General features: G+C 47.6%; 1 protein-coding gene across 1 annotated transcript in view; it reads left to right on the forward strand.

Annotated features, from left to right (window-relative positions):
* The window catches only part of amon (prohormone processing protease amontillado), a 252,356-nt gene that overhangs the window by 165,195 nt on the left and 65,765 nt on the right, over window positions 1-21,396 (forward strand). The window contains exon 2 of the mRNA XM_045753517.2: window positions 14,104-14,208. Coding sequence (XP_045609473.2) covers window positions 14,104-14,208 — 105 coding nt within the window. The remainder of the gene's footprint in view (window positions 1-14,103; window positions 14,209-21,396) is intronic.

A 21,396-nucleotide genomic window follows, 5' to 3' on the forward strand; every position in this document is an offset into this window, starting at 1 on the left:
TGGGTCCAGGGTTCGAGTCTCCTAGAACCCAGGTGAATGGAACATACACCTAATGCCTGACCTCATCCCACCTATATCACACTCCAATCTCCACCAGTGGACTTCAGATGTGGTCTCCAAATACCCTCCAAATTGATCACACTTCACTGCGTCTTCCCTCGATTTGAAGAATTTGTAATTCGCTCAAAAGTCCTCTCAACAAAGTTGACTGAATTGGCAACCTTTCCCCTCGCCTCTCGACCTGAGCTGAGCCTCTCAGTCGGAGGAGAGTCTCCCCTCTTCCCAATCCAATCCCCATTGATGACAGTGGAACCCAAAGATGGAGTCTTATTCCACAGAGAAAAGTGAATCGATAACATGATCACAGACCACTGAGCTTGAAGGGGGGGCCCCCTTGCTACTTTCCTTGTGTACTGGTGACGTCTTTTGTGAATTGGGGACTTCACTTGTGTACTGGTGAGTTCTCTTATGAGTGCTGGTGACTTCTAATCTTGTATAAGGGGTGACGTCCCCTGCAAACACACGTCGTAACGGTCCCTATGATTCTCTTGTTACAACTTGTAACAAAGTTGTTACATCTTGTTATAACGTTTTCATGACGCATTGGAACGTTGTTACAACTTGTTATAAGGGGGGGGGGGTTAAAAACTTGTCCCAACGTTGTAGCAACGTCGTAGTTTCGTCGTGTGATTGGCGGGGGATCACTATACTCCTCGTTCTCTGATTGGCCAGTTACTCCTTCACCTCTCAGGTGATTGGCAGAGTCAATCTCCCGCCGCCTTCATTTGAATCTCGGCTACCAAATCGAATTTCCGAGTGACGTCACTACTTTCCCTTGGCCCGTGTACGGGTGCTTCCCGACTCACCTCTCTGAACTTATTTATGGTTTACAACTAGATAATCCACCACCAATCATCCCCTCGGGTGATAATTAGTGATGGTGATAATCCATCTTAGGTGCCCGTGGAGCACCCAGCATTCTCCGTGGCCCATGACACGCATAGCCGTGTCCTGTGGCCATGGACACAGCATACTCTGTGGCCACGGACACGGCATACTCTGTGGCCACGGACACGGCATACTCTGTGGCCACGGACACGGCATACTCTGTGGCCATGGACACGGCATACTCAGTAGCCACGGACTTGTCACAAGCAGCACTACACTGAAGCAGCTCCAGAAATGGCCTGGATGTGGCCTTGTTCAGCCTCCGCTTTCCAGATAATATATTTGATGCCTTGCCCCCCAGAGTAATTAAACGTAGACCAGCGCTCTCCTATTTAGGTGGAGACTATTGCGGTCTCTGAACAAGGGATGTTTGCCTGTGCGACCGTTCCTTCTCCCTCGCCTTGGTGAGTTCAGAAACATTTGTGCCACGTGAATATCTCTGCCTTAGACGAGTGAGATACCTGAATCATGCTCCAGTGATGTCATTCACACAGCTCATTTCTGCCTTTTGTGGGGGTGTTTGGGGGTGTATGGTGGGTGTGTGTTTGTGTGTGTGTGTGTGTGTGTGTGTGTGTTTGTGTGGAGGGAGGGTAATGGGGGGTTGCATGCAAGCATGACATAACAATGGAGTCACTTCAAATCATAACGACGTGTTCAATGTCTTTCATCTCGCCCATAAGTGCGTGGCGTGCGAGTGTACGAGTGTGCCAGAGTGCGTGCGTGCGTGTTCAACTACTGTTGGAACATTGTTTAATAATGCTAGAACGAAAAGAAATGTCTTGAAGCTGTTGAAAACCTTTCTCGCTGATCTCGAAATTCCTCGTCGTCTCCTCTGTTTCTCTCTCTCTCTCTCTCTCTCTCTCTCTCTCTCTCTCTCTCTCTCTCTCTCTCTCTCTCTCTCTCTCTCTCTCTCTCTCTCTCTCTCTCTCTCTCCCCTCCCTGTCTCCTCTTGCCACTGTGCATGCTGTTCCCTTATAAGACACCCGAGGAGCGACACACCCTGAGAACAGCCATCTCACGACTCTTCATGTATAGCCATAAGTTTTCCCCAGAAGACTGGCTCCGGTAACCAGGCCCACCGCGGCTGCTCCGTGTGTGATTGTCTTGTCCGCTGTAACTCCACGGTACTTGAGCCAGTGACACGCGCCGGCACTGCTTGTTGCTAACTGTTGAGGCTGGGCCCTGCTGCTGCTGCTGCTGCTGCTGCTGCTCCTGTTTCTGAGGCTGTTGTCTGCTGCTGCTGCTCCTGTTTCTGAGGCTGTTGTCTGCTGCTGCTGCTCCTGTTTCTGAGGCTGTTGTCTGCTGCTGCTGCTCCTCCTCCTATTTCTGAAGCTGTTGTCTGCTGCTGCTGCTGCTCCTGTTCATAATGATGTTGCCTACTGCGCCTGTTCCTGCCTGTTCCTGCCTGTTCCTGATGATGTTCCTGCTGCTGTGTTTACTATCTCTCTGGCAACGGTCAAGCTCAGGGTTGAGCACAGTGGAGCTTAAGGCTGCCAACGTCATGTTTACTTCACTCAGACTAATCACAACATCATAAAAAGCGAAATGCTTTAATTTAACAATTGTATGAAGGACTCGAACACACAAAACCAATTGGCCCGACTCGACACCAGCGCCACAACTCTGGAAACAACTTCCCTTTCAGCTGATGCTGGGGAAAACGGAAGAAGCAGCCGGACGCTGATTGGTGGATGTGAAGCCGGAATGATTGAGAGGTGATTGGCGGGCTGGTTGTAGCTGGGAAGGCAGCTGGGTTTTAATCAGTGCAAGTAAAGTCAGGTATAGCAACCCTCCGTCTGCTCCACTACACTTGAAAAGGTTCACAAGACGGCAAAAATACAGTTTTTAGATTTTAGACTGATTAAGATCGTTCACAGTGACGTGATATATCGATGAATAGCATTTTGAGGCAGTTGGGGTGACTTGAACTGTTGTTCTGGTGGTTCCCAGACACTTGCCTTAACCCACTCGGCCACGATAGGACAAAAGCCTATGTAATCCGGAGCTCTACTGAATTCACTGAGATATTCTGGAGGCCGGAATCCGGTGTCAAACCAGGATTTTACGATAGGCCCGCCTATACACTCTGGTCTGTAGGTAATGGTCTCTCTCTCTCTCTTAACCTCTCTTTTATCTATTTATCTCTCTCACTTCCTTTCTATCTCTCTTCGTCCTATCTCTCCCTTTCTCCTCTCTCTCTCTCCTCTCTCTCTCTCTCTCTCTCTCTCTCTCTCTCTCTCTCTCTCTCTCTCTCTCTCTCTCTCTCTCTCTCTCTCTCTCTCTCTCAGAACCTGCCCCACCATCACCCGCCTAAGCTTCCCCATCCGACACATCACTCTTTATTCCTGGCGCTAATGGACTGGTCATTAATAATTATTATCGCCTCCGTCACTCCCACTCGTCACCGCAACGCATTACCGAAGTGCCTTTTTCCTGCGCTGAGAGGGGTGCTGAGACTTTTCCTGCGCTGAGAGGGGTGCTGAGACTTTTCCTGCGCTGAGAGGGGTGCTGAGACTTTTCCTGCGCTGAGAGGGGTGCTGAGACTTTTCCTGCGCTGAGAGGGGTGCTGAGACTTTTCCTGCGCTAAGAGGGGTGCTGAGACTTTTCCTGCGCTGAGAGGGGTGCTGAGACTTTTCCTGCGCTGAGAGGGGTGCTGAGACTTTTCCTGCGCTGAGAGGGGTGCTGAGACTTTTCCTGCGCTGAGAGGGGTGCTGAGACTTTTCCTGCGCTGAGAGGGGTGCTGAGACTTTTCCTGCGCTGAGAGGGGTGCTGAGACTTTTCCTGCGCTGAGAGGGGTGCTGAGACTTTTCCTGCGCTGAGAGGGGTGCTGAGACTTTTCCTGCGCTGAGAGGAGTGTTGTGTATTGTCGATCATTGAGAGGAGTTCTGGGAAATCATTGTCGAGATCCGTTAATACTTGCATCTGAAGCCCTTCTCTCTCTATTGTTTCTATTATATACGTGTCCGGGTCTTCTCTCAGTTGGTGGAGAGTTGTACATCACTGTTGGTATTGTCTCGGGTCCTTCCATTGTTATGGTACCTGTTATGTAGCCCTTGTATCCTTCGTAGCCGGGGATAACTATTTCTTCAAATCTTCAGTCTTTCCCGACCAGCTGGGCTTTTTACTCCTCTCATTCGATTCCTCTGCTTTCCTGCTGCATGATTGTCCCGAGAATCTCTGCACGTGTTATGATTCCTGATAGTTTGGTTTCTGTGAGTCCAATTGCATCAGAATTCTCAACCTGTGCCTGTGACAAGAGAAGCTTTATTTAGAGAAAATCACACTTAAAGATAGTATTCATAAATAAGGTCACAAAAGAGAAAACTCTAGTTATATCTTTTGTGGCAAGTTTATTCTGGCCCAAAAAGAATTTTTTTACAAAAGATGAATCTGTGGTTCAATTAGGAATGGAAGGGAAATAAGTACAAGAACGCGGAGAATGTAAAAGAAATAACAGAACGCTAGAGAGCAGAGAGATACTAAAGGGTTAAAAATTAGTACCTCAGTGTGAGAAGAGAAGTGGAAAAAGCGACAGTATGAAAATGAGATAGCAAGTAAAGCCAAGACTCAAACAAAACTGCTATCTGGGGATCCCTTACAAACCTGAGAATAACAGTAGATAACGTAACACCTCAGCAGATGTTATAATATAAATAACGACGAACTTGCAGTGCAAGAGGGTTAGCGAGATCAAAAGGTCAATAACAGTGCCTTAGGAATGGCCAGAGTCTTCAACCAATACATAGGGATAGCAAAACAAGATTCTGTCATCTCATAAAGCTTGTGCCACAGAAATACAATATAACTACTGTAAGCTGGGTCTTGGTGGTACAGTAATACAATGCACATGATATCCTAGCAACTCCTGTGCCTTAAGAATATAGTGCAAGTGATAGCGAGAAGATTTTTGCGAATTCCAAGAATATATACAGCAAGGAAGTGCCGGAAGGCTTTGGATTTTCAAAGACGATAACGAGGTGGCCCCCGCTGTCTTGAACATGAAATAATGACAAAAAACCTTAGACTGGGAGGGTTGAGCGTGTACTATAACCTCCAGAGGAAACATTCGAGTCTGAAAAGTATGAGAGGGGTGGCAGCGGCGACTCGAGGTCTCTGAGAGGAATTTATTCCATAAAAGGAGAAGATGTTCTTGGGAATCCATGAAGAAATGTTTACTTGGACGGTGGCGCAGATGCCTGGAGAGGGTGCTTAGTGTCTAAAGGGTTGACACCTTCAGCTTCTTACCTCAAGACAGCTCTGGCCTCCACCTGTCACCACTGTCACCACACCACCACACACCTCCACTCTCCAGCACACACCAGCACACTCTAGTACACATCAGCACACACCAGTACACACCAACACACACCACCACACACCACCACACACCACCACACACCACCACACACCACCACACACCACCACACACCACCACACACCACCACACACCACCACACACCAACACACACCACCACACACCAACACACACCACCACACACCACCACACACCACCACACACCACCACACACCAACACACACCACCACACACCACCACACACCAACACACACCACCACACACCACCACACACCACCACACACCACCACACACCACCACACACCAGTACACACCACCACACACCAACACACACCAACACACACCCTCCATAAGTCTCAAGAGGCAGTTGACAATTATATTTCTTTTATTTATAGCTGCTCGAAGATAGACAAATTAAAGGCAGAGGAGGAAACTATAGTTTAATCAAAGATATAAGGAAGCAAGCAATTAAATGCAAAACTATGAAGACAGTGCAAGAATATGAGACCAGTAGAGAGTCCCAGGAACAAATACTACAGAGTGAGATGGGAAACATAAAATAAAAATTGAAAACCATTGGAAAAAGATCCAACCATTTCTTTGGATCATGAGTCGCATCAATAGGGGGAAAACTGTAATAGAACGAAACTGAGGAAAGGGAAGGACATGCTAATAGAAAATGAAAGGAAAATGTGCGAGAAATTCATAAAGTGATTCCAGGGAAGTCCTCACCATAGAGCATGGAGAAGTGCATGAACTGTTGACGGCGGCGTTAAATCAAGCTGCACTAGAGGACTGAGGTTACCACAGATGAGGTCAAGAGACACTTGCTGGAAAACACATGACAAAGGCTGCTGGACCCGTAAGAATCTCATATGTGGATATTAAGACAAATTGAAGCTTGATGATTTCCGCATTCTGTGGCACAAAATATGACCAGCAGAATCCTGTAGGGGTCAGTATTCGCACCTCTTCTCTTCTTGGTGTGTCATGGATCTTCCAGAGTGTAGACTCATTCCTCTCAATATTCACTGATAGCACACATTATGAGGGCAGGATTAAATAAAGAGTCACACATCAAAAAGTGCAGTGGATGCCTTCAGAAGATGCAGTTCAACAAATGACTACTAGAATTGGAATAAATGCAAACCTTTTTAAGAATCAGGCAGAGAAAGTATGGGAAGTCTACTTCCGAGACCCACATCAAGCGTATATCATTAACGGTGTATAGTAGGTGGGCCAGAGAAATCTAGAGAAGAAATCATTCAGGATCTTAATGCCACATATGTCCGATAAAATTCTGAAATGTGCGACATCAGCGTAGAATTCTTATCTTATCAAACATTAAACAAAGTTTGTGCTTTTATAGAAGTATACCACCAGACTAGACCCGGAACTAAGAGGCACGTGTTCCGAGAAAATGCTACAGGAATTAAAACTCCCGTCTTTGGAAAAGAAAAGATGCAGGAGAGAGAAGATTACCACTTACAGAATTCTCAGTGGAATTGAAAGGGAAAACTGAGACAGACTGATAACACAGGTGGGACTCGCACAAAGTGAGAGGTGGAGGGGGGAACTGAGTACTCAGATAAGCCACACTTATATTTTAAAGAATTTGTTGAGCGTCAGAGTAAACAAATGGAGTGCAGCAAGAGGTGAAGTGGTGGAGGCACACTACAGACAGTTTCAGATATAGGTTTGAAGGGGTCCAACAGGTTCAGGAATCTGTACACCAGTTCATTGATAGTTGAGAGGCAGAACAGAGGAATAAAAGGACTGATCCACTGTGACCTAACTCCATTCTCACCGTGATCTTACTACTCATGACCCCACTCGCCATGACCCCACTCCCCATGATATGGTGTTGGCGGCTTGCGTCGCCTGCCACTCACTTCCTGCAGATATTTCAATATAATATTCTTTCATCTCTTCTGCGTCTCCAGAACTCTTGGCACTTTTTTTCTCTCTCTCTCGCTCTCTCTCTCTCTCTCACCCTCACTTTCCTTCTCGCTGCCATTCACCTTCGATTTCTCTCTCGCCTTCATTTTCTCTCGCCCTTACTTTCTCTCTTGTCATCTTTTCCTCACTTTCCTCAGCTTGGTGAATGTTCCTGACTCTGGTGCGACCATTCACAGCAAGACATCCCACGAAGTGCCGGTTCTTGCATGTGCTTGTGGAAGTATTTACAGCACATGGCAGTTACTCGTGCATGCAATTACTCCCAAGCATTATTTTGAGCTCCAAATTGTGCTTTGCATACGGCAGTGGGTTAGGCAGCCGTTATTGTTTAAGGTGGTCGTATTAAGTGTTAAGTTGGTTTGCATTACACCACTCGGGTGTAATGCAAGAGACGGATAATGTGCGTGGATTTACCTATGACTCCTCTTAAAGTAAAGACAATTATCCCCCCTCTCCATGTGTATGTATTGTGTTAAATAAATTAGATGTCAAGCATCACACAATCGACTTGAGAATGGTCCAGGACGGACCGAAACGTCGTCGTCCCTTCACCTTCTAGTGTGTGGTCTGGTCAACATACTTCAGCCACGTTATTGTGACTCATCGCCTGCACATTTCAGGAAATTCTTTCTCCTTCGTATTTGCAGACTGCTGAATAGATGCCACAAGAGGATCCTCTGCCTGTACTAGCCTCATCGGGAGATTTAATGTTACTGCTCTCTGATTCCCTGCACCACTAGATGGAGTCACACACCACTTGTATCTGGCAAGATCTCCTCAAGATCTTGTTTTGTTGATCTAAGCATCTTACCTTGTTGATAGAGGATGTGAGCAGTTGGCATTCCTACCCAACTCGACTGCATACTTCAGCGGTCCAATTTTAAACGAATATCGGACACCTTCTTCAACAACCTCCCTCGACCCTCTCTCACCCCTCACTCGTCCCTTTCTCACCCCTCACTCGTCCCTTTCTCACCCCTCACTCGTCCTTTTCTCACCCCTCGCTCGTTTCTCTCTCACACCTCACTCGCCCCTCTCTCACACCTCACTCGTTCGAACTCAGCTGGCCTTCACCAAACTCTTGATTGTGGGAACCTTGACCACTCTGCCTTCCTCGTACCCCGTCTGATTAATACATCAATTTCCTGTCACAACCGGACCTTCCAGAGGGACGTAAAAATGCTATTGAGGCAGAGTTCATTTCCAGGAAATTTCCAGCAGTCGTCCGGTGGCTTCAGATATTCTTGATAGGGAAAATTCTTCTTTTTCAGCGTCTTCGCGTGTGTGTGTGTGTGTGTGTGTGTACTCACCTAATTGTACTCATCTAATTGTGCTTGCGGGGGTTGAGCTCTGGCTCTTTGGTCCCGCCTCTCAACCGTCAATCAACTGGTGTACAGATTCCTGAGCCTATTGGGCTCTATCATATCTACATTTGAAACTGTGAATGGAGTCAGCCTCCACCACATCACTTCCTAATGCATTCCATTTGCTAACTACTCTGACACTGAAACAGTTCTTTCTAACGTCTCTGTGGCTCATTTGGGTACTCAGCTTCCACCTGTGTCCCCTTGTTCGCGTCCCACCAGTGTTGAACAGTTCGTCCTTGTTTACCCGGTCGATTCCCCTGAGGATTTTGTAGGTTGTGATCATGTCCCCCCTTACTCTTCTGTCTTCCAGTGTCGTGAGGTGCATTTCCCGCAGCCTTTCCTCATAACTCATGCCTCTTAGTTCTGGGACTAGTCTAGTAGCATACCTTTGGACTTTTTCCAGCTTCGTCTTGTGCTTGACAAGGTACGGGCTCCATGCTGGGGCCGCATACTCCAGGATTGGTCTTACATATGTGGTGTACAAGATTCTGAATGATTCCTTACACAGGTTCCTGAACGCCGTTCTGATGTTAGCCAGCCTCGCATATGCCGCAGACGTTATTCTCTTTATGTGGGCTTCAGGAGACAGGTTTGGTGTGATATCAACTCCTAGATCTTTCTCTCTGTCTGTTTCATTAAGTACTTCATCTCCTATTCTGTATCCTGTGCCTGGCCTCCTGTTTCCACTGCCTAGTTTCATTACTTTGCATTTACTCGGGTTGAACTTCAACAGCCATTTGTTGGACCATTCACTCAGTCTATCCAGGTCATCTTGTAGCCTCCTACTATCATCCTCTGTTTCAATCCTCCTCATAATTTTTGCATCGTCGGCAAACATTGAGAGGAACGAATCTATACCCTCTGGGAGATCATTTACATATACCAGAAACAGTATAGGTCCAAGGACTGACCCCTGCGGGACTCCACTTGTGACGTCTCGCCAATCTGAGACCTCACCCCTCACACAGACTCGTTGTCTCCTGTTGCTTAGGTATTCCTCTATCCACCGGAGTACCTTCCCTCTCACTCCAGCCTGCATCTCCAACTTTCGCACTAGCCTCTTGTGTGGCACTGTATCAAAGGCTTTCTGACAATCCAAAAATATGCAGTCTGCCCACCCTTCTCTTTCTTGCCTTATTTTTGTTGCCTGGTCGTAGAATTCAAGTAACCCTGTGAGGCAGGACCTGCCATCCCTGAACCCATGTTGATGCTGTGTTACAAAGTTCCTTCGCTCCAGATGCTCCACTAGTTTTTTTCGCACAATCTTCTCCATCAGCTTGCATGGTATGCAGGTTAGGGACACTGGCCTGTAGTTCAGTGCCTCCTGTCTATCCCCTTTCTTGTATATCGGGACTACGTTAGCTGCTTTCCAAGTATCTGGCAGTTCCCCTGTTGCCAGTGATTTGTTATACACTATGGAGAGTGGTAGGCTCAGTTCTCTTGCTCCTTCCTTTAGAACCCAAGGGGAGATTCCATCTGGGCCTATAGCCTTCGTCACGTCCAACTCTAGTAAACACTTCCTTACTTCCCCACTGGTAATCTCAAACTCTTCCAGTGGTTCCTGGTTAGCTATTCCCTCACTTACCTCTGGAATTTCTCCTTGTTCTAAGGTGAAGACCTCCTGGAATTTCTTATTCAATTCCTCACACACTTCCTTGTCATTTGTAGTGAATCCTTCCGCCCCTATCCTTAATCTCATAACCTGTTCCTTTACTGTTGTTTTTCTCCTAATGTGGCTATGCAACAATTTAGGTGTGTGTGTGTGTGTGTGTGTGTGTGTGTGTGTGCGTGCGTGCGTGCATGCATGTAGGCGTGTCTTGTCTTATCACCTGACCCAGTGCGGGTATAAATCAACCAGTTCTGAAAATTCTTTTCACTTGAGAATGAACCATGAAGGTTCGAAACGTTGTGCAAATTGTATAAATAAGTGTAATACATTCTACAGTAATTCACTTTTTTCTTCACCTTGAAATTACGAAAATGAGTTTTGGAGAACTCCTCTTTCAGCTAAGCCCTGATGCTAGGAAAACAGTTAGAGGGATAGAAGCCTTAAATCAGAAGATAGTAAATACAGAATATGCGGTCATATTCAATGAGACATGTTTAAAAGAAAACCTGCTGCCAGTATACACCAATATATATATATATATATATATATATATATATATATATATATATATATATATATATATATATATATATATATATATATATATATCTCAGGATAAGGATTTGAGATGGGACGAGTGGGGGAGGGGAATAGCCCCGCACACTTGACTCATAAGCTTAGATTATATGAAAAACCACTTATTGAGTGCAAGAGAATCTTTTTATGGTGTTTTTAAACCACTGCCGCTTGAAAGATCAATATGGCGCACTGGCAAAGCATTCTAAACATTCGTCTAAACATTTAATAAACGTAATGTTTAAAATGCAAGTACATGCACAGAGATTTAACACCTTCCATCTCTATTTAACGTATTTCCCAAACCTTGTAAAACCATTCCCACGCTCCATAACCCATCTCTTAATCACAAGAGACGTCTTCGGTGTCCCATATCCAAGGCTGTATTGTCGACCTTATAGGGGCTTCATATGATGGTTGTACCACCTTCAACAGAATAGAATTCCCCTGACCAAGACCCCTGTAGAGGCCCATCTTGTAGAGTGTTCCTTGGAGGGTGTAGAGCAGCACTGGAGACCCGGGTATGGTCCTTGGAGGGTCTGGAGCAGCACTGGAGACCTAAGTGCTTGCCAGTTAATTGGCAGCCAGGGTTCCACTAGGCAACTTCACCCTTGACCTTCAGGGATCTCGTTCGTGTGTGTGTGTGTATGTGTGTATATGTGTGTGTGTGCCGCCCTCCATCCATATTTTCCCAACTGGTCTGGGCTTAACGAGGGAAATGAAACAAAACGAGGGGACAGACGGACAAATGAGGCCGTTAACGACAGAAAAAGGAGGAACAACAGTAGCAGAAGGCCTTCCTCCCATTGTTTATTGCGTCCATCATGCATCGGCAGCAAACATCAGCTTTTCCGGTGGAGGAGAGAAGGGAATGGGGGTGGGAGAGAGAGGAAGAACGGACAGAAGACCTGAGGAACAGAAAAAATGGGAGTCAGGAATGATGAATGAAGGAGAAAGACAGAAGGAAGGGGGGAAGAGGACGAAGGGTGGATGCGAAGGCGGGTGTGGCAAGGAAGGAGAGGACAAGCAGACGAAAGGTGGGTAAATAGATGACAGGAGAGAATAACAGGGCGGAAGAAAGAGAGCAGGAAGACGAAGTATGGGGGAGAAGAACACATAAAGAGGGAAGAGGGTAAGAACAGGAGCGAACAAAGGGTGAGTGGAGCAAAATACCATCCACGCGGGAGATCAACTGCCTGAATTACCTGAGTGGCTGGCTACCGGGAGGCGGCTTAGCGTGGAACGATCTATGATTAATGTTTCGGCTCCCTTCCTCTCTCCCACCGGCTGGGCCAGGCGTCCGCAGGCGCGGCAGCGCGCGAAAGGCTTGCGGAACGCAGCTGAAGACGTACTGTGCGTGGGAGAAGCAGACGCAGGCGAAGGACCCCGGAAGGAACAATGAGGAGTAGGAACACCAGAGTCAAGCAGGGAACAAGAAAGTAACACTCAGGCAACAGGAGCGCACCTGAGACCAACAATGAGAGCTGCCCGCCCGCTCTATTGTGTTCCAGCGCCGGAGCTCCGGCCCGGACAAAACAATACAAGGTAATACAGGAGTCTTGGTAAGAAATATGAAGGCAGTTACTCTTCCCTCCCTTTTCTCTCTCCCTTTCCTCCCTCCCCTTCCTTCCCTTCCTTCCTCTTTCCCGTTTTTCCTTCAATTACCCCACATTAAGCTGTACCATCCCTTCCCCCCTGCCACTCCCCTTCCCGCCATGCACGTCTTCCATATCAATTACCTCGTGCAACCATCTCCTCTCTGATGGATCGTGTAGGTGGTGGTTGCTACTGGTGGATGGTGGTGGTGGATTGGGGTTAAGGGTGGTGGTGGTGGATTGGGGTTATGGGTGGTGGTTGTGGACTGGGGTTATGGGTGGTGGTTGTGGATTGGGGTTATGGGTGGTGGTTATTGATGATTGTAGTGGTGGTTGAGGGTGGTGATAATAGATGATGTTGTCTGTGATTGATGATGGTGTTGGATGATAATAACGGTAGTTGATGGTGGTGGTGATTGCGTTGGATGTGGGAATTGATAGTAGTGGTGGTTGAATGGTCTATCTACCTACTTTGTGTAGATTCCGTGATCAAAGGCCCCGCGGCCCGGTCTCCGACCAGGCCTTCTGGTTGGTCGTCTGATCAACCTGGCTGTTGGACGCGGCTGCTCACAGCCTGACGTATGAATCACAGCCTGATTGAACAGGTATCCTTTGGAGGTGTTTGTCAAGTTCTCTCTTGAACACTGTGAGAAGCCGGATAGTTATGCCTCTTATGTGTAGTGGGCGAGTGTTGAACAGTCTCGGGCCTCTGATGTTGATAGTTCTCCCTCAGTGTACCTATTGCACCTCTGCACCAGTAGACTCAGGAATCTGTACGCCAGTTGATTGACAGTTGAGAGGCGGGACCAAAGAGCCAAAGCTCAACCCCCGCAAGCACAATTAGGTGAGTACTAATTGTCTCTTATTATATCCTCCTGTGAACAAAAATTTCTTCACCTTGATAATTTTATCCTTCTGCTCCTGTATGGTTGTGCTGAGAGACGTATAGGAGCTTTTGAACCATCCGAGACCTCTATAGTGCTATATAACCATTCTATCTTGGAGCTTTGTTAAAAATATAAATAATATAATATATTGGGTACCACCTCTGGTTGCGTTTGTTGGGACCCTCGACCTCGAAGAAGACGATGTGCAAGATCCGGGGAAATCTTGTTGGTCACCCTTACACCCAGGGAGGCGGGAGGCCGAGCGGACAGCACGCTGGGCTTGTGATCCTGTGGTCCTGGGTTCGATCCCAGGCGCCGGCGAGAAACAATAAGCAGAGTTTCTTTCACCCTATGCCCCTGTTACCTAGCAGTAAAATCGGTACCTGGGTGTTAGTCAGCTGTCACGGGCTGCTTGCTGGGGGTGGAGGCCTGGTCGAGGACCGGGCCGCGGGGACACTAAAAAGCCGCGAAATCATCTCAAGATAGGGGAGACATCTCCCGTCCACGAGGCTAACCATAGCCCGTGCTTCTTGCCCCGCTCCTGTGTCAGGTAAGTTACGGGCTCACCATAGCCCGTGCTACTTGGAACTTGTTCCGAGTAGCTGAATCTCTAACAACAACAACAACATCTCAAGATAACCTCAAGATAACCACCCGCGTACACTCACATATTGTCATCTCCTACCATCCTCTAGTTGGAGATATTTATGTATAAAACAGCGTTTGTGACCGAAGCTGTTGTATATTATCCGCGGGTGCTGTAGTGATGTGTTATTTGTGTGTTACGCTTGAAGGGGGTGATATCACCAGTGACTAATACCTTGTGTTTCTCCTCCTCCTCCGGCAGGTGGCAGCGTCCCCCGGGGAGTACCACTTCGTCCAGCACGCCCTGCCTCACGCCCGCTCCAAGCGTAGTCTTCCTCACACACGCCAGCTCAAGGCAGACCCACATGTGAGTACAGTGTCGTGTCTAGTTCACACCACACGAACTACACTACCATAGAACACCGGAAATACAAGTAACAAATACAATGCAGTTCAGATAGAGTGTGAAGTTTGGTGTGGGAATTAAGTTGTTTTTTTTTTCTTCCCAATCCTTTCCACCACTTCCAATCCTCTTCTCCAGCCCCCACCCCTATTCCCTCCCTAATCCTTTCCCATCCTCTCTCCATCTCCACTCTCAAACACCTTTCACCACTCCCCATCCTCTCTAACTCCACCCCATTCTGTCCCACCTTTCCCATCCATACATCCAACCCTTCCCAACCCTTCCCCAATCTGAATTATTGTTAATGTTCTTTAACAAATCTACTTATGTCTAACTATTCCACTAGTCTTATCCTTATTATCCTTCCAAGTAATATGCAGAGTATGCTCTTTTTTTTCCACCCAGAACTTTGCAAGAACTCTTTAAATAAGAAAGAATGTTTCAACACAGAATGTCCAGCTTCTCATATAAGAGGTATCAGGGGAATAAAACTGACAGTAGCTACGATGAAAACAGCCACAACTCTATTAACCAGGAGGATTTTTTTTAGCAAGAGGAAGAGAAGAAGAATGGCTAAAAATGTCCAGACTCTACCACTGTTATCGGTCAAATGCTAGAGAGGACGCAAACACAGTGGCCTCCCTACCAGAACCTCAGATATTAACACCAAGTAAAGCATCCAGCACTTCCACTAACACGATAACATCATTTTTTTATTCTAACATCCCGGGGTATAAAAGCACGCAAATCTAACAAAGCTCATTTTGTAGCTGGCCTCCTACATGAGGCAAATGCAGTGTTTGCAGCGCCTAACGGAAACCCCCACACAAAGGACTATAATGATGGTGAAATTTGGATTTCGGAGTTCAGTCTTTTCAGATGTGACAGGAAACACAGGCAACAGGGTAGGATCAGCCTGTACATCAAAGACACACTCATCTGTACTGAGCTGCTAAACACCACAAACGATATGAAGGAAGTGCTGATAATCAAAATAGAGGTCCTAAAGGCAATTATTGTTCTTGTATATAAGTCACAGGAGGCAAATCTTCAGCAGTTTAAACGCCAATTTATGAAAATAGAACACTGCTTAGAAAACCTCACAAATCCAGCCCCGAACGTCATCTTGCTTGGGGACTTCAACCTACGGCACCTGAAATGGAAGACCCGAGTTAATTCAGTTATATCTGAGAGAATACCGGTAAGTAGCCTAAGTGAGCAGTAACGTGTAAATAATACTTTTCAAGCAAATGAAACTTTTCAAGACGCTAGTGCTCTCTAAAATGGAATACTGTTGCACAGTGACAGCACCTTTCAAAGCTGGAGAAATTGCTGACCTGGAGAGCGTGCAGAGATCCTTTACTGCTAGAATCCACTCAGTAAAACATCTAAACTATTGGGACCGACCAAAGTCCCTAAATCTGCATTCTCTTGAGCGCAGGTGGAAAAAAATGCATAATAATTTACACGTGGAAAATATTAGAGAGGCTGGTCCCAAACCTGCACACAGAAATAATATCACACGAGACCAGAAGGCATGGCAGGATGTGCAGAATACCCCCGTTGAAAAGTAGAGGTGCAATAGGTACTCTGAGAGAGAACATCAGAGGCCCGAGACTGTTCAACACCCTTCTACTACACATAGGAGGCATAACTGGCCGACGTTTCGCAGTGTTCAAGAAAGAACTTGATAAACACCTCTAAAGGATACCTGATCAATCAGGCTGTGATTCATACGTCAAGCTGCAAGCAGCCGCGTCCAACAGTCTGGTTGACCAGTCGAGCAACGAGGAGGCCTGGTCGAGGACCGGGCCGCAGGGACGCTAAGCCCCGAAATCATCACAAGTTAAGGTGGCACTGGTCTCAAGTGCAGTACCGACTGACTGTTCCCTTTCTTGAAAGTCTTTGCACCACACTGGTATCTTCCATCTCTTTGGCAACTCTCACCACGATAGTGATCATTAAAGATCTACGCTAGAGGTACATTAAAGGTCTGTGCGGCATCTTCCAATATCCACAGTGACATGCTGACTGACTCTACAGTGCCACATTCAGGCGATGAGTCACAATAACGTGGCTAAAGTATGTTGACCAGACCACACACTAGAAGGTGAAAGTGAAGGGATGACGACGTTTCGGTCCGTCCTGGACCATTCTCAATCGACTTCAGAATGGTCCAGGACGGACCGAAACGTCCTCGTCCCTTCACCTTCTAGTGTGTGGCCTGGTCTACAGTGCCACATTGCATCTCTGTACCTCTGGTAGTCTCGCTTCATACACAGTTCAGCGTTTATCATTCTCATCTGGAGTTAGTTGCTTGATTGATGACCCTTCACTGCACGTGAAGATCCTCCTCAATTCAACTTCATATCGAAATCGACTTTCAGTGATGTAACAGTGATCTAGTTTGCTGGCTTTAACACAAGTGCTTATAACGCGAGGCTTCCGGTCCTCCTCCATCACTGGAGGCCGAGGGTCAATATAATACTGGTAAATCAATACATGTTTGGGTGGTGAGGTGAGGTTGCTACAGTGGACGCGGCCGACCTGTGCTGCGGCAGTCCTCTGTGTGGTGTGTTGTCATCTGTGTGTTGAGGGCGTCTGGTGCGACACTTATTGTGTGTGTGTGTGTGGTGTGTTGTGCTGTGTTCTCTATGTTGTGTATTGTGTTGTGTTCTGTTTATGTGTGCTGTATGGTGAATTACCTAAGTGTAGTTACAAGACAAGCTACGCTCGGGGTGTCCCCGTCTTTCCAGTATTCTTTATCGTGTAACGCTTTGAATGTATGTTGTATGCGTTGTGTATGAGGACTTTGTATGTTGTGTGCTGTATGTTGAGTCTGTGTGTGTGTGTTTGTATGCGTCGTGTTTGCTTTATGCGTTGAACAACGTGTTGTACTCGATGTGTGTAGAAGAAACTAGTGACTATGTTTCGTCTTGTAGAAGCATTTCTGGTCTCTTGTTGTCGTCTACGTTCCTGCAGTGTGTTGTCCCTACTAGCACACAGCTGGACGACAGTTTACCTCAGCCACCGTCATCTCGACCCAGCACACACTTGGAGACCAACAGCTGGCTGCTCGTAGCCCTCAGCGAAGTCTACAAACTGCTGTAATATAGTTTAGGACGGCTATATAGGAATTTACTGGATTGGTGAGTGACAGAGGTGTCCTGGAAGGATTATTGAGACGAAGAGTTTTAACAGGTTTAAGGATAGATTGGATAGGTACATGGGGTAAGAGGGGGAAGGGGTGTGATAGGTAAGGAAGGGAGGGGGGGGGTTTGGAGGGGGGGTAAAGTAATCCGCTTAATGTTAGCCAAAAGGTCAGCTACCGTGCTTCGAAATTATTATGGTCTTGTGTCCATGTAGCAGCTGGTTCGTAATGGTGTTGACTGCTGTTCAGGTGGTTCACAGCACGTTCCCCCGTCGGAGACTGCTTCATCCTGTAATATCCCAGCCCAACTTAGCCTGCAGCAGCCTACTCCAGCCTACAGCAGCCTATCCCAGCCTACAGCAGCCTATCCCAGTCTTCAGCAGACTACCCCAGCCTACAGCAGACTACCCCAGCCTACAGCAGACTACCCCAGCCTACAGCAGACTACCCCAGCCTACAACAGACTACCCCAGCCTACAGCAGACTACCCCAGCCTACAGCAGCCTAGCCCAACCTACAGCAGCCTACCCCAGCCTTCAGCAGACTACCCCAGCCTTCAGCAGACTACCCCAGCCTACAGCAGCCTAGCCCAACATACAGCAGCCTACCCCAGCCTTCAGCAGACTACCCCAGCCTACAGCAGACTACCCCAGCCTACAACAGACTACCCCAGCCTTCAGCAGACTACTCCAGCTGGCCACGACTATGGTCCCCCAGACGAGGGCTGGTATAATGGCAGGCGTTACTGTTTTAAAGCTGACTCCCAATACTGGCCCTGGAGGGACTCCAGAGAGGGGCGGAGGGTCTCGAGGGAGGGGTGGAGGGTCTCCAAGGAGGAGTGGAGGCTCTCCAAGGAGGGACGGAGGTCCTACAGGGAGGGGTGGAGGGTCTCCAAGGAGGGGTGGAGGGTCTCCAAGAAGGGGTGGAGGGTCTCCAAGGAGGGGGTGTATCTATCTCGTGCCAAATAACGGTACCTTACATCAGCTTAGTAATTTAACTGATCCCTGGAGGATATAGCGGCCTGTACCACCTCTTCCTCCGACCTTTTTAGTGCTTGCCCCAGAGTGCGTGTTTACTGGGCACCGTCACTCATCCTGCGAGTGAACACACCGTCATAGTGACAGTGTGGGGCGTGGGCGAGGCAGGCGTGGGCGAGGCAAAATATGATCAGCTGTATATATTGTCGTATTTCTACACGAAGAGTATCGTTTATTTGATCTATAGCTACAGGAGAGAGAGTGTCTGTTTCTCAGTTCGAGGTCCGAGGCCAGATGCTTCGGGCTAGCCTCTATAGGAAGACAAGGGGGCCAGATTCACGAAGCAGTTATGCAAGTACTTACGAACGTGTACATCTTCCCTCAATCTTTGACGGCTTTTGTTACATTTATTAAACAGTTTACAAGCATAAAAACTTCCCCATCAACTGTTGGCATTGTTATAAACAGCCTCCTGGTCCTTCGGAGCTCATTAACTGTTTAATAATTATAAACAAAGCCGTCAAAGATTGAGAAAAGATGTACAGGTTCGTAAGTGCTTGCGTAACTGCTTCGTGAATCTGGCCCCAAGGAAGATAACCCTCACCCAGAGGATAAAAGTAAATTATTCAACAACGGACTAAGAAACCAGAGAAAACGAAAACGTGCAAATAAATATTTGACCCCCCAAAAAAAATCCAAACCCGGTCGCTTATACTTCGATGCGCTTCGCACTGGGATTTGCAACAAAGAAAACGTGACATCGCCAGAACCACCAACCACAGCGTTGTTGATATATTGCCTAGTGTGGCGGACCCTGCCATATTTTAGGTTCCATCTAGGAGAGGGTTTGGGGAAGAGGGGGCGGAGGGTTATAAGGAGACGCGCTATTTTGTGGAGAGGGGGGCGAACGTGGGGTAGAGAAAATGGTTAGATGATGGTGTGTGTGGAGTGAGAATGGTGTTGCGTGATGGAGATTTTACGTTGCGTGAGGATGTGCGTGCGGCATAGGGATCAAATATGGAGTGTGAGCTGTGTTGGTAGCGAGGCAGAGGGGGATTTGGAAGGCCAGAGGAAACGGTTGCATGGGTGACAGGGGTGGAGGGAGAGAGAGAGAGAGAGAGAGAGAGAGAGAGAGAGAGAGAGAGGGAGGGAGGGAGAGAGAGAGGGAGAGGAAGGGAGGGAGGGAAGGAAGAGCTCACGGGTGTTTTCACGGATGGAAGGAGCTGATTGAATATGGCCCTGAAAGAAGAGGGAAGCTTCAGTGAATAAAGAGAAATGAGATGCCATTATTTTTTAAAGAGAATATTTCGCGCTCAAACAACCCTTCTGCCCCAGACAGAAGCGTCCCTTCTGCAGGTGACAGTCCCGTCTGGGCCCCCTCTCTCACCTCACGTCCTCGTCTCCTCCCTCTCACTAGAGTGCACGTCCCCTCCCTCTCACTAGAGTGCACGTCCACTCCCTCTCACTAGAGTGTACGTCCCCTCCCTCTCACTAGAGTGTACGTCCCCTCCCTCTCACTAGAGTGCACGTCCACTCCCTCTCACTAGAGTGCACGTCCACTCCCTCTCACTAGAGTGCAGGCGGATAATGTGTAAAATCCTGACTCTGTAGCAGCTCGATGCCTCAAAAACCTCCCTTGTGGGGTTCAGTTGAATCCCCAGGTAACATAACTTATATCGTGGTCCAGTGGTTTAAGGCGTGTGCTTCTGAGTACCCAGAGAATAGGTTCGAATCCTCCTTATGGCTCCTACTGATTTTTTTTTCATTTATGCATAAAGTTAGTGTGATTTCTTGGTGTAAAAATAATAATATTTATAATGTAACAGTAAATGCAGTAATTTTTGTTTCTGGCCTCAGCCTCTCAAATGACTTAATTCGCTTCGTCAATTATTATTTTTATACATATTTTTGTAATGTTGGCGTGACTTGGTCCGTCTTATATGTGGAGTCTCGAGACGAAATCCCTTTTTAATGAAGTTGGAGGCAAGTGGTGTGTTAGGAGTCATGAAGGCGCTTATCAGCCCAGCCACGGAATCTTAATGCTAACATCCACTTAACGCAACCTCCTGAGAATACTGGCGCTCAAGATGTCTCATAACTAGCGCGCTGACGAGCAGTTCTGCTCATCTTAGGTCTTCAAGTTACAGCTGCTCCTGCTGCTTCTCTCTCTCTCTGCGCTCCGGTTGTTGTTGATGCTGCTGCTGCTGCTGCTGGTGCTGCTGCTGCTGCTGCCAGTATTACTGGTCCTTCAACGACGCCACTACCACTGCTGACTCTGTCTCCACGTTCTCAACCACGCAGGAACAAGCGCTGCCTTTCTCAACAAACTTTCTCGGCTTAGTCTAAATATTGATTGTCGGTGTGGACCTTAAATTAACACGACGGTCAAATTTATATTTCAGTCGCTGGATTGAACTTGCACTCCCTGGCTCTCTTCCCCCTAACTCAGTCACCTGGCTCAGTGCCCTGTCTTTGATCGCTTGGTGACTCTTTGTTCCTTTCCTCCAACTCTCTTCTGCTGTGATCTCACTGGGATCTCACTGGGATCTCACTGCTACACAGTCTGAAGGCACTTTCATTTAAGTAACTTCTCTTGAGTGGCCAACAACAATGAGGCGTGATCTTCATTATCCCACGTTCGACCAGGAATAAAAGGGAATGGAAGGTGGGAGCGTAGATCACAATCCCACAGTAATGCCAGGCTCAGCCGACTCGCGTCCCAGCTGCCCTACCCTGGCCGGGCCAACGGTCTCGGTCACTAGGTGTCTTGGTCGAGGGCTCGTCAATCCTGCTTCTCATCGCCAGGTTTCTACACACGCCGTCCACCGACACCCAGGAACCCTCTAACCTAGCAGCTTACGCAATCCCCATTCTACAACGCGCGACCTTTTCTCCACATCCCCTAGTTAGTCCCTGTCTAGTCCTTAGGCAGTCTTAAGTAACCTATCCTATCTTAGCCTCACCGAGCCTCCTGTCAACGCCACACAGAGTCCCCACCAGCCCGCATATTCCCGCGTAAAATCT

The sequence above is a fragment of the Procambarus clarkii genome, chromosome 29 (assembly GCF_040958095.1).
Source record: "Procambarus clarkii isolate CNS0578487 chromosome 29, FALCON_Pclarkii_2.0, whole genome shotgun sequence".
NCBI lineage: Eukaryota > Metazoa > Arthropoda > Malacostraca > Decapoda > Cambaridae > Procambarus > Procambarus clarkii.